The sequence below is a fragment of the Podarcis liolepis genome (assembly GCF_965112155.1).
Source record: "Podarcis liolepis genome assembly, chromosome: 2".
Lineage (NCBI taxonomy): Eukaryota > Metazoa > Chordata > Lepidosauria > Squamata > Lacertidae > Podarcis > Podarcis liolepis.
The window spans coordinates 83058771-83083360 of NC_139555.1; the positions used below are offsets into that span (position 1 = coordinate 83058771).

The following is a 24590-nucleotide window of genomic DNA, read 5'->3' on the forward strand; positions in this document are numbered from 1 at the left end:
CTCAAGTCTGGTTGGAAGCCAAAGAAATGTGGGCTGACTATGTCCAGAGGCGAAAGCCATTTGTGGCTGTTGCAGCAGATGCCACAGCAGAGCAACAGGCTGCTGCACATGCTCAGAACAGGGAACATGATAAAATGGACACTAAAGCTAGATGCATGTTGATGGTATCGATAGACGATTCCCAATTACCTCATGTGGAAAATTTAAGGTCTGCATTTGAAATTTGGGAAGCTCTTAGGCGAATTCACCATAGAGCCACGCCCGGAGAGAAGGTGAACATTATACGTGCTTTGTATGAGTTGAAACTGAAGCCAGGGGATAGTGTGGTTGAACACACGTCACAGATGACTGAGTATTTCAACCGACTGTCATCTTTAGGTGTGAACTTTCCTGAAAATATTAAAGTTTATACTCTGCTTAGCAGCCTGCATGCAGGGTTTGAAAACTTAGTACTAACTTTACAAGTTTTGCCAGAGGACCAGCTGAATATGAATTATGTGACTGGTAGATTGTGTGAGCAAGAATATCAACATCATCGAAAACGTATTGATAATTCAAATACCCCAAGGGCTGGATGTTCAGATAATTCCCAGCATGGGGAAACTAGCAGGCAGAGCTGTATGGAAGCCTCACAAGTGTCTGCTTTGGCCAGCAAGTTATGTTTTCGATGTGGCAGCAGGTTTCATTTGATAGCAAAGTGTCCAGAAAAGCAACAGGAATTTCAACAGTCCAAGGCCAGTTTCCGGAGCTACAGGGGAAGACGACGTGAGAACTACAAGAATCAACGCTCCAGAGGGGGAGCAGGTGCTGATAAGGGACTATCTGCAATGGCAGCACAACAGAGTCCTAAAAGGAGCCAACAAACTTTGAAGTGGATAATTGACAGTGGAGCAAGTCACAGTTTAGTTCCAGCGACATCTAGGGGCCGCTTGATGAACTGCAAGACATTGCCAGTTGCAAAAACCGTGACTATAGCAGACAATAGTAAACGAGAAATGAACCTTAAAGGCACAATTTATGTTAACTGTTTGCAAACTAACCTTCCTGTTTTTGTTCTTCCAGGAATGAAGAATGGACTTTTGAGTGTGTCATGCCTGGTAAAAAGTGGTTTTAAGGTTGAGTTTGAAAATGATGTGTGCACCATTTCCAAACAGGGGAAGGAGCTAGTTAAAATTCCCTGTGAGGATGGGCTTTTTGTTTTGGTTGAAGAGCAGTTAGCAGCAGGTAGATGTTCAACAGGTGAAGCGCAAGCTAAGTGTGTAAATAAGGCTCCTCATACAGGTTGTGCACATCTACTACACAGAAGGTTAGCTCATATATGCTTTAAGTATGTAAGCAAGATGCCAGATTTAGCTGAGGAGTGTAACATTAAACCCTGTCCAAATTTTCTGGATTGTTGTGCTTGTAAACATGCTAAGGTTAAGACATGTAACTATCCTAGATCTGATAGAGTAAGCAAGAAACCCTTTGAACTTGTGCACACAGACGTGTGTGGCCCTATGCCAGTCAAATCGCTTGGAGGTGCGAGATTTATGCAAATTTTGGTGGATGACTTTTCAAGGGCTAGTTGGTTTTTCTTTCTGAAAGAAAAATCACAAGCAGCTTCCATCCTGATGGATTGGATTGAAGAAGTCGAATGTAAATTTGACACCAGGGTACGTAAAATACAATCAGATCGTGGTGGGGAATATGTGAACCACACGCTGGAGACGTGGTTAAAAAGGAAAGGTATAGTTCATAGACTTACCAATCCCTATTCACCACAGGAGAATGCAGTTGCCGAAAGAAAATTTCGAACATTACAGGAAGCCATTGCTGCTTTGCTGTTTGATTCTGGACTTCCACAGCGTTTTTGGGCTGAGGCTGCACTGTATGCGAATTATACTTTTAACAGAGTGTACAATAGCACAGTAGGCAACACTCCTTACTTCATGCTATTTGGGAAAAAACCAAAAATTGATCATCTAAGAGTTTTTGGATGTCGTGCTTATGTGCTAGTGCTTAGGGCACAACGTAGGAAAGGCGATCCTAGGTCTAAAGAAATGTTTTTCTGTGGTTATCAAGCAAACACAAAAGGTTGGAGATTTGTGAATGTAGAAGGCAATCAAACGAAAATCACAATCAGCAGAAGTGCAGAATTTTGTGAACAGGATGGTTGGAATAAAATTCATGGAAATCCTGACATACTATTTGATGTGGTGAACAGTAACAATGAAACTCAGGCCCCAGGGCAGGTATTAGTTCCAGAACAGACTGAGGAATTTGAGTCTGAGGACAAGGGTGAGAAATTGCCTAGTTCACCCAAGTCTGTAAAGTCAGAATCTTCTAGCTCTAAAAGTTCACCTGTACAGCAAGAGAGACGTGTAAAGTCAGAATCAGAAAGTTCTTCAACTACTAGTGACAAACAGGTGACGACTAGTGATTCTGGGTCAGAGGGGGAAACTGAAGGAACATCGCAGGAACTGTTAAGGCGTTCTAAGCGTACCAACAAAGGTAAACCTCCTGAAAGGTACCAAGCTATTAGTGTTTGGGCTGGTTTGGCAAATTGCGAACCTGAAAGTTTTGAGGAGGTTGAGCAATTACCCCAGGAGGAGGCCAGTAGGTGGCGTGAGGCCATGCAAAAGGAGTTGAATTCTATGAAAGAACTGGGTGTGTTTTCCATCACCAAACTGCCAGAAGGTACCAAGGCAGTAAGTTGTAGGTGGGTGTACAGGATAAAGACAACAGCGATGGGGAAACCAGAGTACAAAGCAAGGCTTGTAGCTCGAGGTTTTACGCAAAGAAAGGGGTTACATTATTCCGAAGTCTATGCACCCACTTCAAGGAGTGAAACCCTACGGGCACTATTAACAGTTGCTGCTCAGAAAGGGTTCAAAGTGAATCAATTTGATGTCTCTACAGCTTATCTTCATTCAGACTTGGCTGAAGAGCTCTATATGGAGCTACCGCCAGGATTGAAAGTTGGTAAATCAAATCAGGTATGGAAACTACACAAATCTATTTATGGACTCAAGCAATCTGCTCATAATTGGAATGAGTGTTTGAATGACGTTTTGGTAGGCATTGGTTTTAGCAGGAGCAAGGCTGACAATTGCTTGTATTTCAGAAATTCAGGAGATGCTCAAGAATCTTTGCTTGTTTATGTAGATGACCTGATTTATACTTCAAAGACACAAGAACAAGTAAAAAAACTAGCCAAAGAGTTAAATAAACACTTCAAAGTTAAGAATCTTGGTGATGTGAAGGTCTATCTTGGTGTTCAGATAGATAGGACCAAAAATGGCAGTTTTCTACTGAATCAAAAAGGCAAGATATTGCAAATGTTGAAAAAGTTTAACATGACGGAGTGTGCAGGTGTTAGAACACCAATGGAAATAGGTTTTGTAAAAGACAATGAGTTCAAGGATAGTGCTGAATTCAAGCGTGCTGAAATCTTTCAGTCAGCACTGGGAAGCTTACTTCATCTTTCGCAATGGAGTAGGCCAGATATTGCTTACGCTGTTAACTTACTCAGCAGAGAAGCTTTGAAACCGAGTGTAAATGCATGGAAAGGAATTCAAAGAGTGTTAAGATATTTACAATACACCAAAGATTTTTGCCTTGAATTATCTTCGGAAGGACAAGCACAGATTACTTGTTGGGCAGATAGTGATTGGGCAAATTTAAAGGATAGAAAATCAGTGTCTGGCTGTGTAATAAAATTTGGTAACTCTCTGATTGGGTGGAGATCCAAGAAACAGAACCTGATTGCTTTGTCGTCAACAGAAGCTGAGTTCTGTGCCTTATCTGAGTTATGTAGAGATCTAGAATTTTACAAATGCTTGGCACAAGAGATGTATGAAAAGGCCATCACTCCAATCACTGTATGGGGTGATAATCAACCGTGTCTTAAGTTAGCACAAAATGGGCAGTTTAAAGGTCGTACAAAACATTTGGATATCCGCTTTCAAAATGTTTGTCAAACGGTAAAAGCAGGAATTGTTAAATTAAATTACTGTCCCAGTCATGAAAATCAAGCTGATGGTTTTACAAAACCACTTGGGTTTCAGCGGCATGAAAACTTTTGTGAAGAAATGGGTCTGAAGTAATTTTGTTTTTTGTATTGCCAGCGAGAGGGGGTGTTAGGGTGTGAAACCTAAGACGCTGGCAAGTTAGCAATGTCATGTGACTTTAAGTAGTCAAGCTCGTTAAGTTGTTAAGTTGCTCAGTATATAAAGAGTGTTTGTTTTCTCTGTGTGTGGGGCGTGAAGCAAAAATGTCCGAAAGCTCCGGAGGTGTTTCTGTTATCTTTCTGCAATAAACCTGTCTTTGGAAAGACAGGCTTCCCTGTGTCGTTATTTCTTTGCTGCTGAGACTCTGAAGCTTGTACTGCAACAAGAATCTCTGCACTGGACTTAATTAATGCTCTGCAAAGAGAGCTGTTGCTGGTGGCGCAGCGGAAGCGTTTACTGGACCAGTACAAACTCTCTTAGCATCTGCCCCCAGCTATGCCCATGAACATAATCTAATTACTCTGAACAGTGGCTGAGGCAATGTGTGCTTTGCGTGTAACTCTGTCCTCCTCCCAAAGATGCAACATGAGCGTAGGTCTTAGATATACCAAAAATCTTTGTGGATTTACAGTGGTGCCTCGCAAGACGAAATTAATTCGTTCTGCAAGTTTTTTCTTCTTGCGAGTTTTTCGTCTTGCGAAGCACGGTTTCCCATAGGAATGCATTGAAAATCAATCAATGCGTTCCTATGGAGACCGTCCGGGGACAGAGGGGAAGCGCCGCGCACCTTCCCCTCTGTCCCCGGACCTGTTTAAAGCAAGGGGCGGCGGGGAGAAGATTGCTTCTCCCCATTGCCTGCCCCACAATCTCCGGGGACAGAGGGGAAGGCGCACGTGCCTTCCCCTCTGTCCCCAGACCTGTTTTAAAGCAAGGGAAGGGGCAGCAGGGAGAATCGCTTCTCCCCGTTGCCGCCCCTTGGTTCAAAAGGGGTCCGGGGAGAGAGGGGAAGGCGCGTTGCGCTTCCCCGCTATCCCCGGAGCTTGCGGGGCAAGCTTCATTTTGCGAAGCAAGCCCATAGGGAAATGCGTCTTGCGAAGCGGCTAAGAAAACGAAAAACTCCTTCGTCTAGCGAGTTTTTCGTCTTCCGAGGCGTTCGTCTTGCGGGGTACCACTGTATGTGTTTGATGAAACTTTAGTACAGAATTCAGGTTCCATGCAGGTGCATGGGAACAACCAGGTAACATGCATTAGCATGCTGCTAACTCACAGTAAATCATGATAAACCAGAAAATCTGGCTGGTTATTATGAGGGAAAACAGCTTTTAGGACCAACTCCTTGGCAAGGTTCTTAATGCAGGCCTGCAATGGGGATTTTCCAAGACAAAGGAAGGGGCGAGGCTGGGTTGTGTTCAAGAGGACAGTAACTCATTAATGCACTGTGCCTGCCCACCACACATATTGTGTTTCAATAATCTAACAATAACAACAGAACCCAAAGAAATTATTCAATAAATGAGAAACGTACAGTTAAAGGCAATTGTGGAATAGGAGACGGGGCCTCTCTTCTAAGAAATTCATCTGTGGTGTCTTCATACTCTCTTTGGGCCTCTTTAACTCTGAAGTAAAATTTTCAGTTAAATCTGAAAACTGTAAACAATGATTCGAACAGAAATACAAGATACAGCAAAAGAAATGGTCCCTTAGTCTTTTGTCTCTCCCCTTCCACAATTATTCCATCAGCATATAGGCACTCAGCAATAATCAAACGGAATTATGTAAAGGTGGGCCAGGTTAGATAGTAATTCATTATGTTGTCCATATTTTCTCAGTGTATCTTTGTAGAACTTACTTTCAGGTAAGATCCTAATCCAATAAAGTTAATGATTCATACAACAATCAGACAACAGAAGGCACTAGCCCAGTATTCTAAATTTCCTGGAGTACCTCTGGTGTCTGTTTACTACCCTAAATTGAAACATTTGAAACATACATTTGACTGTAACAAAATGTATGTGTATTGATGTACATCATTTTGGTAGTGAGCCTGCTACGGAAGTATACTCACCGGACTTGTAACACACATGTATCCATCTTCCCCAGGACCAAGAAAATCTTTATTTACTGGAGTAGAATCTGAATTTACACAATGGTGATTGGCTAAATCTTGTGTCCCATAGTGTAGTAGGCCACTACTTTGAACAGCTTAGAATCATAGAATCATAGAATCATAGAATCATAGAGTTGGAAGAGACCACAAGGGCCATCGAGTCCAACCCCCTGCTTGATTACTATATTTTTATTAATGTTATTTTAAAAAGATATAACCTATTATATCTGCAGTGGGCTGTGGCTAATTAAACAACCTATGGCCTTTTAAACTGGGAGGGGGGGTATTGTTAGTATATTATGTATTTTTGAGGTTTTTATACTGTAAACTGCCCTGTGATGCTTGGCTGAAGGGTGGTATACTTACTTACTTACTTACTTACTTACTTGCTTACTAAATAACAAACAAACAAATCGCCAGAATAAGAAATATCAAACTACAAAGTAGTAAAATGATACTTATTTTCCCTGAGGTTTGGGGGAGGTGTGCATTCCTGAAGGTCACTCCATAAATCTGACACCACTACTAAAAATGCCATGCTTCTATTGTATAGCAACTGCACTTCAGTTATTGGTAGCACATGAAGAAAGCACTCAGATGTTGAACCAAATGCATGGGGAATGCATGCATGGGGATGGTGCTACAAATATGCTCAACTGGCTTGAAGGCAATACCAAGCTGTAACACTCCAGCTTACACATCTGCCATCACCTCTCAATCTACTCTGCCTCCTGAGCAAAAAAACAAAACAAAACTCCAAGAGCTGCTGGTGAATTTACAATCTTGGAAGAGACAGCTACCAAGCAACTCCCCAGTTACTGATTTCAAAATATCAGATTAAGAAGCTTTACTGAGGTTAAGGATGGAGAAATAAGGAACAAGGGGGAAGTTAACAAAGAATAAAACTAAACAAAGAGTCTATTCTCTAAATAACCTACACTAGAAAGTTTTAAATTAGAATCTTTATATTGTAAAGAACAAAGATCACTCTTGATGTTCAACAGACAACAAATTTTCACAAGTCCTAATCTTCTATGGAATCAGGGGGAGGGTTTTTTCAGGGCAAGGCGGATCATCTAATCCATGGGTAGGCAAACTAAGGCCCAGGGGCCGGATCTGCCCCAACTGCCTTCTAAATCTGGCCTGCGGATAGTCTGGGAATCAGCGTGTTTTTACATGAGTAGAATGTGTCCTTTTATTTAAAATGCATCTCTAGGTTATTTGTGGGGCATAGGTACTCGTTCATTCACCCCCCCAAAAAAAATATAGTCCGACCCCCAAGGTCTGAGGGACAGTGGACCGGCCCCCTGCTGAAAAAGTTTGCTGACCCCATCAGATATGGCAATAATGGCTTGGCACAGCATGCAGAGTGAATTACAGTAGTCCAATCTGAAGGTGATCTAGGCACAAATGATTTGAAGATATCATACTAGCAGTATGAAGTGTGGGTTGATAACTGTTGTACTGGTAACAATGTGAAGCTGCTCCAAGCAGCATAACTGGCTGGTTGGTAATGCTGCCAACTGATCAGGAAATAAAAATTGTCCTGGTCTGTTCTTTTGCTTTTATCATTAAATAAAGTTTCTTGCTTTATTTATATGTTATTGTGTTTGATAGTATAGTTACCACAATGTCTTTTTTAAATGTGTTTGTGATTATTGTGAACTGCTTTGAGCACAACATTTGTTGTTGGAAAAGTGGGATAGAAATATTAAATTGAGTCATGATGTACAAAAATCAGCAAGTAAAGCTTTTCACAATGTGGATATACACATTTTCAACTGCCAATGTCTGCATGGCTAGCAGCAGTTAGAAGCAGAGCACCAGTGGCTGGTTGAAATGTTAGCATCCTCCTAGCAGCAGAGAAGTTCAAGGCACGGATGGGAGCCATCCTCATCGCATAGAACTTGCCCCTTGATAAAAGATACAGTGAGTGATGTGAGAACTCTTGTCCTTTCATAATAGCTCTGTTCAGGTACTATACCCATGTGTACTATACCAACACATAAGAGGGGAACAGGGTCACAAGCAGTAGCACCCCCCTGCACTAAGTAACTCCTCCCCTCGATGTCCATGTATACAGCACAAACTTTTGCATGAAAGGGGCCTTCACACTTACAACTCTATGCACTAAGGCCATCTCTCTGCAGATGCTCAGGCTGTATAATCTGATGCTGGGGGAGGGACTGCTTGTCACTGGAGGTGAGTGTGGGGATACTCAGTATGGCCCTGCTTATGTCTTAGACTGACAATACCACATATAATACATAAGAAAAAGACAGGAATATTACATGATCTGATTAAGCATCTTCTGCTGTTCCTTGACTCTTCGGTATCGCATTAGTTTTTTTTGTTTTTCTGTCAAACCCTGAGATGTGGAGGGCAAAGCTATAGGTGGCAGCTGAACATTCCACGCGTCGTCGTCGTCATCATCAGGGGAGCGTGAAGATTTTCCTGGAGCTGACATCTAAAATAACAAGGAAATAATGTTCATATGATTAAACTGCACTTGAATTTGAGCATCCAATTATGATGATGGCTCTAAGAGCACCTATAGTTTATGTACCTGTTCCTCTGCACCTCTGGAATGCAACTGTATCCAGAACTGCCAACCTCCCCAACTCCTGGGAAATACCTACCCACAGGACCCTATCTTTTCTGGATTCCATTTTAATTTATCCAGCACCTACTCCACACCCCGCATCCAAGCACTGGTCCAACAGCTGCACAGACTTACCTGATTCAGTGGGTACAGAGATACAGGGCTGAGTATCATCAACATGCTGATGACATCTCAGAGATCTCTAATGACCACTCCCAATGGCTTCATAGAAATGTTAAACAGCATTGGAGCCAAAATAGAACCCCATGGTACTCCACAGCCCAAAAGACCCTAAGGGGTCAAGCAGGTATTACCAAATGTCACTTTGTGTTAGTGACCCTGTAGTAGAGTACAGCACTCTTGTGTCACAGCTCCCTACTCACAGATACCATGGCTGATGGTATCAAAAGCAGCTGAGAGATCGAGGGGAACCAACAGGAACACTCTCTCCCTGTCTCTTTCCCAATAAAGATCATCTATCACAGCAACCAAGGCTGATTCTTCTCCCAAATCAGGCCTGAACCCAGAATGGAATTGAGTTACATAAACTGTTTCCTGGAGTACCTGGAGATAGCGGCGTAGCTAGCCGCTCGAGTGCCCAGGGTGGAGAATGTCCTGTTCCCTGGGGTGGGGCAAGCCGCCCATAGGGTGGGGCAAGCCGGGACAGGATGCACTACACGGAGCTTCCAAGGACTCTGTCTTCCCCCTCCCCCTCAGTTGTAGGGTGGCTGAGGGGGAGGCGGCAGGCAAACGTAAAGCCCCCTACTGCCATTTCGAGCAGAACAGAGCCTACAGGCGCCCAAGCCACCACATCACTCCCAAAAGAGTTGCATGGCTCAGGTGCGCTGCAGGCCCCACAGTAAGTGCCGCCCCCCACAGTGTGGGGCCCAGTGCCCTCCACCCCCTGCCCCCCCAGCTACACCTCTGCCTGGAGATGCACTGCCACCACCCCTTGACCACTTTTCCTAAGAAGGGGATATTTGCAACCAGGAAGTTGTTGTTGCAAACCTCCAGGTCTAATCTGGGTTTTTAAAGCAGTGGTTGCACCACTGCCTCCTTCAGAGTGGCAGGCACCAACTTCTTCTGCAGCAATGCATTCATCACACATCAGACCCATTCAGGCAACCTCTTCTGGCTTGTTCACCCAAGTCACATAGGAAAAGGGTCCAGAGAGCACATGATACTCCATACCACTGTGTGTTTTGTCCACATGCTCAGAATCCAAAAGCTGAAACTGAGCCTATAAAACTAGACCAGCCAGCGAATTGTACACCTTCCCTGGACTTGTTATATTTACTCTAGAGTCAATCTCAGCACAGAGGTAAGCAATTTTATCCTCAAAATGCCTTGCATACTTGTGTGCAAGTGATCCAGTCTGCCATTGACTGGGGCTAATGACAAGAGCCCTTCACTTTTCAGAACAGCTCTGCTAGATGGCAGTGTGATTTTCTGTTCAACAGTGCTTACTCCCAGTTAAGCATGCATAATAAGGCACTGTGCATTTAGGACTGAAATCTTGTGCCAACTAATGTAATATGAGGGAGCTGAGCTTGATGTGGATAGAACTGTCCTTTCCCAAAGGCTTGTTTACAAGCCCAATTTTATATGTATTTATTTGCAAGTAAATTCGTCTGTATTCAATGTGGCTTACTCTGAAGTAAGCATGCACAGGATTGCAGGTTTAGTGGAACTTACTTCCAAGCAGAAACCATGCATAGGATTGGGTAGTATCTTGTAGCTCACTGAAGGCCACAGGGTCAACCCCTGGTATATTTATGTAGGGTTTGGAAAGGCTCCCATCTGCAGTCCTGGAGAACAAATCACTTTAAGCAGCACTAAGCTTGCCAGATAGACCAATGTAAGTCCAGTCACTTTTCAAGTCCTCTGCAGAGGCTGTGAAGACAGAAGAGCAGCTGCTATGGCGGGTGGGGTGGAGAAAGCAAAAGTGCCTCTGTCTAGCCCTGTCCGTGTAACTGTCTTGGTTTTAAAGGGGGGGATCCATCTGCACTGGGATTTTGTTCCAGAACCTCTTCTCAGTCAGTGCCATGGCACGTCTTGAATAGTTAGCACCAGCATCACCTTGTGAGCAGTGTTTTTCTCTTCCGCAGCATGTGTGGGGTTGCTGGAGGTAAAGGAATGTTGCTTTTGAGCAGCTCATCTCGTTTTATGAAACCCAGGAGGGTTTCATAAACAAGAAGGTTCTTGTTTCATTCTGTTCTAGTTTTTATTATGTATTTTGAATTTTTATCTTGTCTTTTTATGCTTTGTATGTGAATTGCCCTGAGATAGACAGATGAAGGGCAGAATGCATATGTAAAACAAAACAAAACAAAACAAAACAAAACAAAACAAAACAAAACAAAACAAAACAAAACAAAACAAAACAAAACAAAACAAAACAAAACAAAACAACTTGCTGGTGGTGCCAAGGCTCCCCGCCCCCTGGCCCATAAAGAACTGCCGGTCTGACTTCCGGCCTTGCTCGCCTCCCGGCTGCTTACCTTTCTCAGCGCGGGAGCCCCGCAAGAAGGGCGAAAGTGTGGCGGGCGGCGGAGGGTCTGCTGCCCTTTTTGGGGGAGACAGGAACGGGCTTGAGCTGCGGCGACGCCGAGCTCCACACGCGGTTCGCGGTTCGTCGCCGGCGGCAGCAGCAGTGCGTTGTCAACAACGCCTAGGTTGCTATGGCGACAGGAGGCCGGCCATTTCCCCCAGGCTCCTTCGCGAGCGGGCGCTGGAATCTGGCTCTGAATAATGGAGCCCGCAGGGCGCAGCAAGGGAAGGCTCCCGACAGAGGGAGCCGGAGGCTGAGCGGAGCTGCCGGAGAAAGGGGCGCTGGAAGACGACGTGGTTTAATGAAGCGAACTACTGACGCTCCCTTTATAATCACAATCGCAATTATGATTAAAGCCAGGCATAGGCAAACCCGGCCCTTTAGATGTTTTGGGACTACAACTCCCACCATCCCTTGCTAACAGGACCAGTGGTCAGGGATGATGGGAATTGTAGTCTCAAAAACATCTGGAGGGCCAAGTTTGCCTATGCCTGATAAAAGGGGTGGCTGGGTTCAGCCATGCTGCGTTGGCCCCAAAACCAATCCTTCAACCACCCGAGTGCCTGCATTTACTTCATAGTGTATAGGAAATGCACCCTACACCTGCTCACAGGTAGACTTGGTATAGCTTCACGTGCTATCAGAGATGCTGGTTCAAATCAGAGGGAAGCCAAGTCTTCATAGGAACATAGCAAGGTGCCTTATACTGTGGGCAGTGGCCATGCAGAGTTTCAGCCTTTCCCAAACCCTACTGGCAGATACCACGGTTTGAACCCAGGACTTTATGTGTGCAAGGTGTGTGCTTTGCCGCTGAACTACAGTTCCTTTCACAATCACCTTGGATGGCACACAAACAAGGTTTTCTGCCCTGGATCATGCTTTTTCATATTTTGTACAAGTACTTTATATACAGGTTACAGAATGCTGCTTGTCATAGGATTTAATAAAAAAACACTGCTTCTATCATATGGCCCAATGCCACATAACATTTCTGACATGCAGAACTGTGGAGGTTTGCTGCAAACTGTTCGAATGAACTGATAGGCCTGCATCCAAACTTTACAGTAGAATCATACACGTGTCTCCTCAAATGTAGGAGGTAGGTGTGTAAACAGGATTGCAACCTCAATAGCTTCCAAGCTGGATGCACTTTAGATGGTGCTGTCCTTGAAGACAGTCCATAGCTTTAAGCACTTCAGAACGGTGTGGCTGGAGGTTTTTTCCTGGGCTTAGCAGGAAATACCATATTGTGCTGTTTGTGAATCAGTTTAATTCATTTCCAGTTTGTTTTCAAGCTAAACCCAAGGCACTGTCTCAACCTGGTGTTGAATCAGTGCATATCAAGAACTACCTTCCCCAATCTCACATGAAACTGCTCATGACCTTTGCTCAGTTTCAGATACCCTTCTTGTTCCCGTCAACAGAGATGCAGTGGTAGGGAATGAAAGAAAAGGCCTTTTCAACAGCATTCTAAAACAGATTAGTGGGGCCCCTTCTGCTTTTGTCTATTATTTTATTTCAGTGCTTGTTGGCTTCCAATAGGGATCTGGTGGGAGACTGTGGTACCTTAAGGCTGAGCTATATAGGCCTTTGGTCCAATCCAACAGAGGAGGCCAGAATGGTAGTCATGTTAACCTGAAGCACCGTAAAGACAAACACATTGGTGAGGGCATAATCTTTCATGGACTAGTCTACTTCTAGCCATATGAATTGCTATCTTGAGTCATGAATGGTTGTGGGGAGGAAAATCATATGCCGATTCATACTACGGGGGCCACTTCATTCTATTGTTGTTCATATCTGCTAAAATTACATTTGTTTAGGTAAGTCTACCAAGAAAATGGTTGATTTTATCTATATTTTGATAATTTTATTATATCTGCTTGTTCTTAAAGTCCATTGATTTTATCAGTATTTTTAAATTAACATTTTATATAAAACTTTTGGGTTTTTTGATTGAGCAATGTATTATATCTGGTTAAATAAATCAAAATAAATAAACAGTGGGGTGAGCAGTATTGTAGTTAATGGTGGTCCGCACTGGGCAGCAGCTTCCAGAGGGTAGCCAAACCGTGGGCCTGCAAGCGCCCCATCTGTTGCCTCCCACTCAGCCATGGCCACCCTCCAGCAGCCCAAGCGCTGCTGGAAAAAGCAGCGCAGGGCACAGTGCCAGGAAAACACCCAGGAAGGGCGCCCCACGCCTGTGGGCAGTGCAGGCACTCAAGGGTCACATGCAAGCCCTGGGCACCTTGCTACACTGCTGGGGGTGAGAGGAAATCAAGTGCAGAAAAGTACAGACACTGCTAATTACATAATTAAGAGTTGGTAGAGCATGGGACTCTTAGGGTTGTGGTTCGAGCCCCACGTTGGGCAAGAGATTCCTGCATTGCAAGGGGTTGGACTGGATGACCCTGGTGGTCCCTTCCAAATCTACAATTCTATTGTTGTTGTTTAGTTGTTTAGTCGTGTCCGACTCTTCATGACCCCATGGACCAGAACCAATTCTACTCCTGTATTCTAATTCACGAAATAGTTGATAACATCCAGGCATTTCTAAGTCACGCAAGAACTATTTCTCAATTTAACCCACTGAAACTCTTTATGTATTGCAATGTAAAGCTGTACAGTAATGTAATGGAACCCCCCCCCCCCAGGATAGCCATTCTAAGGCCCCTTAACAATGTTCTGGGAAGTTGAAATGTTCCCCCATTCGCTCTGGTTCAGATGTTCAGGTTGTCTCATTCCTTAGGTAGCCAAAATGACACAACCCACGGACAAAAGGGTAGTGTCAGCAGGCTTGAGAGAAGCCTGAACGCTGCACACGGCTACATTTGACTGTACATCCGACCTGCATATACTGTACTAATAGAGAACTACCACCACACACAAAGCGGTAAGTCTTAGCAGGGCTGGAGGCAGGAGCCCCAAGAAATGTAACATAACAAAAATGAGACAAAAATCCCTTAAATGGGAGGACACCCCCCCCCCCGCAAAAAAGGGCATGCTCAGCTAGCATGCAGCGTGAGCTGATAAAAAACGGCTGCAGCGTTCTGTTGCAAGTCCAGCCTTCTTCAATATAATTGCGAAATACGTAAGATGCGATCTGGGAAATAACGACCAGGCACTTCCAGCTTGTTCTACTCCAACCCCCGCATTAAGATTTATTAATAGATTCACAGGTTTCCAATTTCCGGGTTCATCTCCCTCCACGCTCCCGGCCCCTCCCCCTTTTAAGGGAGGCGTGGACACAATTTCCCAGCAGGCCTCGCGTTTCCTGCTCCGGCCCTCCTCGCCTCTCGCCCCGGCTTTTCCCATCGTCCCTTGCGGGGCGGGGCAGCCAAAGTGGCTGAGTCCTGCCTGGCAACGGAGGAGAGCCGGAGAGCGAGGCCGGGAGGCGCAGGGCAGAGCGGCGCGAATGGTGCTCGCGTGGCGGCTGCGAGTTCATGTGGCGCCTGCTCCGCGGCACGCTGAGAGCCCTTCCCGGCCTGAGGAGGCGGCGGCCGCCGCAGCCGCGGCCGAGCGGTTCGGGCCCCGCCAGCGGCGCGCTGCCCGCCATGGAGCGGGCCGTGGTGCGCTGCGTGCCGGCCGAGCCTAAGCTGAGCGTGTCCTTCGTGCTGGGCGACGGCAGCGCCCGGCACATGCAGCGCGACCAGGCGGAGCCGCTGGGCCGGGCGCTGGCGCGCATCGCCAACAACGCCGGCAAAGGCCACGCCAAGGCGGCCAAGAAGAGCAAGAAGGCGCGGGCCGAGGCCGAGGCTGCCGTGCCGCCGCCGCCGCCGCCCGCCGTCTGCCTCTTCTCCCAGGACGGCGAGGCCGTGGCCGAGGACGTGCCCAACGCCGAGGCCTGGCAGGACGGCGCCGTGCTGCAGATCGGGGAGGCCCGCTACCGCGTGGAGCGCAACCCGCCGGCGCTGACGGAGCTGCAGCTGCCGCGCTCGCTGCTGGCCGGCTTCCCCGTCTGCCCCAAGCTGCGCGCCGAGTTCGGCTCGCCCCGCGACTGCCTCTTCCGCTGGTACCAGGAGCAGAAGGCCGAGCCGGCCGTGGGGACGGCGGCTGCCGCTGCTGCCGCCGGGGGGGAAGCTCCGGGCGGCTGGGTGGAGGCTCCGGGCGGCGCCGAGCGGGTCTTCACGCCCAGCAACGCGCACATCGGGCTGCGCCTCAAGCTGGTCTGCACGCCGGGCAACGGGCAGCGGCGCTACGGGCTGCCCCGCGAGGTGGAGAGCAGCGGCCCCGTGGAGGCCGGGCCGGGCGCCTGCACTTTCGACGCGCGCCACCTGTACACCAAGAAAGTGACCGGGCCGGGCCTCATCCGCACCGTCACCTACAACGTCCTGGCCGACGTCTACGCCCAGACGGAGCTCTCGCGGACCGTGCTGTACCCGTACTGCGCGCCCTACTCGCTGGAGCTCGACTACCGGCAGAACCTGCTGAAGAAGGAGCTGGCCGGCTACAGCGCCGACATCATCTGCCTGCAGGAGGTGGACAAGTCCGTCTTCGCCGACAGCCTGGGCCCCGCGCTGGACGCCTTCGGCCTGGAGGGCCTCTTCAAGATCAAGGAGAAGCAGCACGAGGGCCTGGCCACTTTCTACCGAAGGGACAAGTTCAGCCTCCTCAGCCAGCACGACATCGCCTTGAACCAGGCGCTCCTCGAGGATCCCCTGCACAAAGAACTGCGAGAGAAGCTGGCCCCCTATCCGGAGGTGCAGGAAAAAGTGCACCAGCGGTCCTCTGTGTTGCAGGTAGAAGTTAAAGGGAGAGGGGGTTGGGGGATAGGGAATGGTGGAAGTTGGCTCTAAGCTAAGTAAGGGGACCAGATTGAGAGAAAGGCTTCCTGTGCTTTTCATGCAAAAATTGAATAGGTACACCTTTTTCAAAGCTGTCTCTCCCTTAAAGGTGCACCAGGCTGCTTCCCTTTACATCCCATTGCTTTGGGGCCAACTGCTCTCCCCTTAGTACTCTTCCCAGGCCACACACTTCAGTGGTCCTGTTCCAGCCCCCTTCAGGTCCTTTTGTCTTGCTGGAATGTGTCTGAATTGTAGCAATGCCTCTTGCATCCCTTGAGTGGAGATTTCTATGTTGGGGGAGGGGATATGGAAACCTTTGATTCTTGTGTGTGTCGAAAATGTACCCTCTGCATAATAGTAAGAGTCACATCCATTGCTCTGGCCACTTTCTTTTACTTCTTGCCCAGCCCATCTCAGGCATTCAGCCTCCAGATGGTTGCCCATAAGGGAATAGAAAGTTCCCCACCCCTGGTCCATGGCTAGGTATGAGCAGAACTTTGTTTGTTTTTTTAAAAAACCATCAGAAATAGACCATCAGTCATGTATCTTAAATCCCCAAGCAGACATTGCATTGTTGTCTGTTAGTGCCTCTTTTCCTCTAGAGCAGAAGTAGGGAACCTATAGCCCTCCACATGCTGTTTGACTCCAACTCCATCCACTCAGCCAGCAGAGCCAAATGGTCAGGAATGTTGGAAGTTGCAGTTCAGCAACCTGGGGGGGGGGGTCAAGGGCCAGAGGGTTCCCTATTCCTGCTCTACACATTTGATGTCAAATGAAAGATTGCTAGGCTGGAGTTACAGCTAGCAATTCCAAATGGAGTTCCACTTAATACTTGTAAGCAGTGTTAGAAACAGAGATATGAAAACTAGGAACTAAACAGTACCTTAAACCTAGGTTATGGGTGCAACAACAAAATGTCTGGGTGCGCTTTTTTATAACAAGACTACAGTGCTGAAAATGAATGAACTGCGGCTAAAATATTACGTTGATTTTTCACATGGTCTAGGCCTTCCTCTGCCCATTCCCCTAATATTCTTAAGAGGGTCTCTTCTCCAGTCTTCAAAGAGTAGCCAGAAGTGGGGAGGCAGAAAAAGGTCCTCCTTTCCTTCCACTCTGCCGTTTTAATCTGAAATCTTAGTTGTGGTACTGCACCCAGAGCTTGGAAACTGCTCGTACTAATGAAATTCCCAGTCGCAAAATGCGCCTAGAACAATGGGAGTTTCAAACATTACTTGTAAACAGAACATGGCTTGGAAATGGATGCCAGGATATAAAGAAAGGGGAGTAGAGTAAGCTTAGTTTGGTCCAGCTGGTTGACGGGGTGGGGTGAATGAGAGACCCACACATCACATCTATAATTTTAGGCCAGTAGTTTTATTAGCACAGAATTGTTATAAGAAGTCAGTTTTAAAATACAGTAAGCCTGCAACTTATGCAGGAGTTATGTGCCAGGGTTCACACCTAAAGCGAAAATCATGTATACTGTAGTAAAAATCCATTGGGTTCAATGGTGGATGAGGTTGCCCAAGTCATTTTTCCTGGAACCCTGCCCCCTTTCCATCTGCTATCTATCTATCCATCTATCCATCTATCCATCTATCACCACATGTGTAAAGCTGAATGCCCACAAGATAGATGCACGTTGCCAGCTTACAGTACTTTCTGGCTTACCATAATTTCCATGTTCCTTGTAGGTTTCTGTTCTTCAGTCTACAAACGATTCTTCAAGAAAGATTTGTGTTGCCAACACCCACCTATACTGGCACCCAAAAGGTAATTCTGTTAACAATACTATGAACCATTCTAGGGTATATTTTGGGCCCTGGGGTGGGTTATAAATTCAGTATATTTATGTATTTCAGTATTTCTAGGCCACATTTTCATAAAAAATACAGCATGTGTTAAACAACAAACAAAATTACAATGTCATCAGTAAAAGCTGGGGGGTGGGGTAGAATCCATGTTTCAAAGACCTGTCTGAATAACATATTTTTCTGGAGACGTATAAAAGTAGGCAGGAATGACTCCTGATGTGAGGAACCGCCAGAAGTGTCCAATCAGAGGATCTCAGTGGTCACAGTACTAAGAGCCCAAGTTGTTTAGGGCTTTGTGAACTAGCACAAGAACCTTGACTGTGGCCCAGCAGCAATCTGGCAACCAGTGCAACACTCCCCTGTGAACAGCTGCTGCATTAGTTGCAGTTTCCAGCTCAGATGCACGGGGAGCTCTTGGGGTTATCAAGTAGTAATACATATGCAATGTGTGAATCCTTCCAGGAGAGCTGTTGACTGAACTGACATCCTGAGTAGTCTCAATAAGGAAAATGCTTCCTAGCCTAATAGCTGAACAAATGTGTATAATTCCAAAGGAAAAGAAATACAGTGGTACCTTGGTTCCCGAATGGCTTAGTTGTCAAACAAATCAGCTCCCGAACGCCACAAACCCAGAAGTAAGTGTTCCGGTTTGCAAACGTTTTTTGGAAGCCGATGCGGCTTCTGACCGAGTACAGGAAGCTCCTGCAGCCAAATGGAAGCTGCGCCTTGGTTTTTGAATGGTTTCAGGAGTCGAACAGACTCCCAGCACAGATTAAGTTCGAGAACCAAGGTACTCCTGACACACCCTTGGCTTTTTTGAAATGGCTTGCATTTGTAAGTGGTGATAAAAATTCCTCAGACGGTTTGGGGTGGATGTTGAATGACTTAAGCTGAATTTTAAGTGTTACTGATTGAAATGACTTTAAACCTGAAGGTTAAAAATAGGTCCTTATTTTTATTTTGTCCTTAGGTGGGAACATCCGTCTAATCCAAGCTGCAATAGCATTGTCTCATATTAGGCATGTAACACATGACATATATCCTTCTACTCCTGTCATATTCTGTGGGGATTTTAATAGCACACCATCAAGTGGAGCATATAGTTTCATCAGTTGTGGCAGCATTGCTGAAGAGCATGAGGATTGGGGCTCAAATGGAGAAGAGCAGCGGTGCACAATGTCTTTAGCCCATCCATTCAGACTGAAAAGTGCTTGTGGAGAACCAGCTTATACTAATTACGTTGGAGGCTTTCATGGATGTTTGGACTACATTTTCATTGATGCAAATGCTTTAGAGGTTGAACAAGTAATTCCACTGCCAAGTCATGAAGAAGTAACCACTCATCAGGCCTTACCAAGCGTTTCACACCCTTCAGATCATATAGCACTAATATGTGACTTAAAGTGGAAGTAGACTAAAAAAAAGTTGGTATCTGTTCCTTTCTCTTAAGCAAGAAATTTGGGCTACTTAGGAGAATTCAACTTGAATCCTGGCTTGGCTACCAGCTTTTACAAAAGATAATTGGATAAAATGTGTTTATATCCCTATTAGGAATGTTAAACCAGATTTTCATCTATCTGTAACTTGTCATAACCAGAATGTTCTTATGGCAAATACTCCCCCTTTTTTACACTAATAAGGAAAGCAATCCATGTTTAATGCTTCTTTTAAAGTTAAATTATCTTGTTTCCTTTTCATATGGTTTTTGATTAAGGATATTTTGTTTAAACTGAATTTATATAAGAATTGGAACAACTAGAAGGGTTTTGGTATTCTCAGCAAGTAGTATGCCCTGTCATATATTGCTGTTGCCTTTTGAAAAGATATTCCTTGACAAGCTGCCAAAATTTAATACACTTATGTTGACCCTACGCAAATGTCCATATCAAAAGTTAGCATTCCAAAATGATTTGACACAATTACCTGCTCTCAGGCATTGTTGGGGGGGGGCTGTCCATGTAAACCAAAATAATTGTGCATAAATAAATAAAAATCATGACTATATGTGAAAGTGTTGATTTCCCCCCCCCCCCCGAGTATGTAAAAGGTAATCTACAGTGATTCTGAAGTCTTTTGATAATGTACTGAAGTGTAAACAGAACTTGAAAAATACAGTTTGTCTCATTTGCTCTTAATACTGCAATTGATTTATTTTTCTAGTTGGCTGTGTCTCTGTGCAATGAAGTTCTGAATTTCCAGTTATGCATGCTTCACAGCATAGTAACGATTCACTTCAAAATGTCATGTTATGTATGATACAGGGCCGCATTGGGGTGAGAGGATAAATCTGTGTACGTGTTATATATTTAGATATATATTTGGGGAAATGACATGGGAGGAAAAGTCTACAAGAGAAAGTTGCAGTAGTGTAGTCACAAGTTGACTAGAGCACAAATTTAAGCAACAGGTAAATGAGTATGGGAACACAAATGCCCTCAAAAGAGGGAGTGGACTGTATAAACCTTCATATATATACTTTAGGTTCTGATATGTTTGTACCTTGTTAAATGAGTCTATTGCTTTGCTCAGCTGTATGAGCATAGTGGCCCCTCCAAGAACTGTTGAAGACAAAATGTGGGCAGCCCCAATGTGTACAATCTTGCATGAACACGTGAAAAAATAACAGATTTATCTGCTAATAACAGTGATTAAGAGAGAGAACTACTGATTTGATCTTCCCCCAGTTCTGCTATCATACTACTTGGAGCTAAACCATGGTCTGTCTGAACCTGGGCTTTAATGATAGACGAAAGCTGTAACCAAGGTTTGTTCTTGGATTACCTAGGCTTGCACTAAGCCAAACCAGGGCTCAGCTGTTGGTAACGTGCAGTAGGAGGACCATGGGAAAGGTGAAGCAAGCCCTGGTTTAGCCTGCGGATAGCCGCACACATGCTTTGGCATGGTTTGCCTTAGTGCTGCATGCAGACTGGGCCATTGTATGCATACAAATGCTTAGAAGCCCTCCTTTGTGCTGTATCTGTGATGGTTTAAAGAGCTCGGTGATATTGGAGACAGGGCTTGTGTGTGGCCCTTAAACCATCTGTCTTGGGCCTTGCATGTTCAGGAAAATGCCTGAATGGATTTCCCCACCTTAATTATCCATATTCAAAGTCTTTCCCTAACCTCTGCCTGTTCTTAATCTGGTGTAGGTCACCCACTCTGTTCCCTCTTTAAATCCCCCTTTAACTGTGCCTTATTATTTTTTAACAATCCATGTCTTTGCTCCTTGACCTTGCTCATTATTGCCAATCAATCCCCAAAGCACTTTTACGCTTGTTGCAGGTTGATTTTAAGTGTCTGCAGTTAAACGACTGTGGTTTCAGCATACTATTGGTAGGAGTGTTAAATAAGTGCCAGAAATACCACTCTAAATGTTTTTGTCCAAGGAGGGGAGCTAACCTGTGGCCATCCAGATATTGCATCTAATCAGCCCCAGCAAGCATGGTCAATAAGAGTTAGTTTGCCAACATCTGGAGGGACAAAGATTAGCTGCTCCTGGATTAAGATTTGCTAGATCAACCAGAAGAAGCCTGGAAGGATACTTGTTCATACTTCTTGCAAATAGAAGCAAACAGCTGCTTACCTGTTTCTACCTTTACTTTGAAATTTCTGTTATATGAAAATGGAAAATACAGTCTGACAAACTGTCGGCTATACTATATACCATGAAAGGTGATATAAATATAACAGAGGGTCTGCCATCTTAGAGTCAAAATGTATGCCCATTCCTTGGGTGCAGCATTATATTCCAGAACATTCTTTAAGAATGAGAATCCTGGATAGTTTTCAAGCTTTGAACAAGGTAATCCACATTTGATGCGTTTTATGTTACCCCTCATATGTAAAAAATAATCTGGCAATACTTAAGATCTATCAAATCTAAGTATAACCTAAATTATAGGCATGTTGTTGTTTAGTCGTTTAGTCGTGTCCGACACTTCGTGACCCCATGGACCAGAGCATGCGCCAGGCACTTCTGTCCTCCACTGCCTCCCGCACTTTGATAAAACTCATGCTGGTAGCTTCAAGAACACCATCCAACCATCTCATCCTCTGTCGTCCCCTTCTCCTTGTGCCCTCCATCTTTCACAACATCAGGGTCTTTTCCAGGGAGTCTTCTCATGAGGTGGCCAAAGTATTGGAGCCTCAGCTTCATGATCTGTCCTTCCAGTGAGCACTCAGGGCTGATTTCCTTAAGAATGGATACGTTTGATCTTCTGGCAGTCCATGGGACTCTCAAGAGTCTCCTCCAGCACCATAATTCAAAAGCATCAATTCTTCGGCGATCAGCCTTCTTTATGGTCCAGCTCTCACTTCCATACATCACTACTGGGAAAACCATAGCTTTTACTATACGGACCTTTGTGGGCAAGGTGATGTCTCTACTTTTTAAGATGCTGTCTAGGTTTGTCATTGCTTTTCTCCCAAGAAGCAGGCGTCTTTTAATTTCGTGACTGCTGTCACCACCTGCCGTGATCATGGAGCCCAAGAAAGTAAAATCTCTTACTGCCTCCATTTCTTCCCCTTCTATTTGCCAGGAGGTGATGGGACCAGTGGCCATGATCTTCATTTTTTTGATGTTGAGCTTCAGGCCATATTTTGCGCTCTCCTCTTTCACCCTCAATAAAAGGTTCTTTAATTCCTCCTCACTTTCTGCCATCAAGGTTGTGTCATCTGCATATCTGAGGTTGTTGATATTTCTTCCGGCAATCTTAATTCCGGCTTCGGATTCATCCAGCCCAGCCTTTCGCATGATGAATTCTGCATATAAGTTAAGTAAGCAGGGAGACAATATACAGCCTTGCCGTACTCCTTTCCCAATTTTGAACCAATCAGTTGTTCCATATCCAGTTCTAACTGTAGCTTCTTGTCCCACATAGAGATTTCTCAGGAGACAGATGAGGTGATCAGGCAGTCCCATTTCTTTAAGAACTTGCCATAGTTTGCTGTGGTTGACACAGTCAAAGGCTTTTGCATAGTCAATGAAACAGAAGTAGCTGTCTTTCTGGAACTCAATTATAGGCATACTCTTGTAATATTATAGGGAATTATAGGCATACTCTTGTAATATTAATCCAGCCACTGAGTCTAGTGAATTTCATCATGAAATATTCACCCTCCAGTTGGTGTTACTTCTGCCACATTCAACAAGCTTCAAAACCTTATTTTGCCATTGACCTTTCAGCTGTATTCTTTCCTACATTTCCTACGTACTTTCCTACACTACCACGTTCTTCAGTAGATCAGTTTTATTTATGCTTCTCCTCTAGCACGGCTGTAGTAAATCAACTTGTTTCAGGCTGCTCTTCAGAACATGAATGTCCCAAACACTGCAAACCTCCAACATAGGATGGAAGAATGACTAAGCCCAGCAGCATATAACCTTTAACCTTTACTGTCAATCTTCTCCAACTCTTGTGCATTCCTGATTTGGCCTATTACTGACCCGAGTGTTGTGTAACAATGCCACATTTTATATTCTTTTATAAAGAATGTGGTGGTGGCGGTGGGAGAAAAGAGTGGGGGATTCTGGTATGTCTGGTGATGTGATGGTGGATCTCACTCATGGTATACCATATAGGCACTATATTGAACAGGTATGGGGAGACCTCAAACTTTTAGCCTCCAACTCCTGTCAAGGATGGTAAAACCCTATGCCAAAGGATAAATGGACATAAATCTGGTATCAGGAATCACAAGACAGAAAAACCAGTAGGAGAACACTTCAATCTCCCCAGGAGATCTCAAAAGTAGCTGTCTTATTACAAAAGAATTTCAGAAACAGACTGGAAAGAGAAGTTGCTGAATTGCAACTTATTACCAAACTCAAAACCATGGAGAGACCTGGTCTGAATAGAGACATTGGATTCTTATCTCATTATACATGATAAAGCTACCCTATTTTTAGCCACCTCACCCTTTGCTTTTTCCTCTAAGACCAATTGCAGTCTTTAACAGTCATCAACAGGTTTACCACACCTATCAGCCAGTCACCCATTCCCACCACCCTTCTGAGAAATACCCCTCCCCACCCTCTCACTATATATAAGGGTCTGGTGACTTCTGTTTCAGTGTATCGTGCATGCACACGAAAGCTCATACCAACAACAAACTTAGTTGGTCTCTAAGGTGCTACTGGAAGGATTTTTTTTATTTTGTTTCGACTATGGCAGACGAACATGGCTACCTACCTGTAACTAGAAGGATGGCAACTGTAATCCAACATCCAGAGAGCAACAAGTTCCCTGCACCTGACACAAAGTAGGTAAATATTAATTGGCCCTATGACAGAAGCAACAGGGCGGGTTGTAATTATCAGAGATACAAAAAGAACAGAGCTGTCAAGATTCCAGACACAACTGCAGAAGCTGTGTATTTCACAAAATGTCAGGTTCAGATTTCTGTTCACGCATGTGCTACCTCACAGGGTTTCTGCAAGGTGGCAATTCAACACATGCTTCAATTAATTGTCTGGAGAAAGTGCATGATTCAGATGTGTTAAAAATAAATGGTTCCCTTCACACTTACTGCTGCTTTAGACTTCTGTCCTACGTGTAGAGCAGTCGATGTTGCACACCTTAGACTGTAGAAGCATGAAGTTGCTGTGAGAGTTTCTCTTGCAAAGCACACTAATTTTCACTTTATAAAGGTAAAGAGACCCCTGAAACTTAGGTCCAGTCATGGACTGGGGTTGCGGCGCTCATCTCGCTTTATTGGCCGAGGGAACCAGCGTAGTTTCC

General features: G+C 45.0%; 2 protein-coding genes across 3 annotated transcripts in view; one reads left to right on the forward strand and one right to left on the reverse strand.

Annotated features, from left to right (window-relative positions):
- DNAH12 (dynein axonemal heavy chain 12) overlaps window positions 1–11614 on the reverse strand; it is a 110714-nt gene extending 99100 nt beyond the window's left edge. For both annotated transcript variants that reach the window (XM_083489074.1, XM_083489073.1), the window contains exons 1-3: window positions 11203–11614; window positions 8391–8566; window positions 5518–5608 (exon numbers count right to left, since the gene is read on the reverse strand). In XM_083489074.1, coding sequence (XP_083345200.1) covers window positions 5518–5608; window positions 8391–8566 — 267 coding nt within the window. In that variant the 5' untranslated portion in view covers window positions 11203–11614. The remainder of the gene's footprint in view (window positions 1–5517; window positions 5609–8390; window positions 8567–11202) is intronic.
- A 2847-nt stretch (window positions 11615–14461) lies between these two features.
- Window positions 14462–19985, forward strand: PDE12 (phosphodiesterase 12). The gene is made up of 3 exons (XM_083489334.1): window positions 14462–15991; window positions 17731–17809; window positions 18821–19985. Exons 1-3 carry the CDS (start codon window positions 14696–14698, stop codon window positions 19261–19263), a joined length of 1818 nt encoding a protein of 605 aa, XP_083345460.1. The 5' UTR covers window positions 14462–14695; the 3' UTR covers window positions 19264–19985.
- Window positions 19986–24590: the final 4605 nt, after the last annotated feature.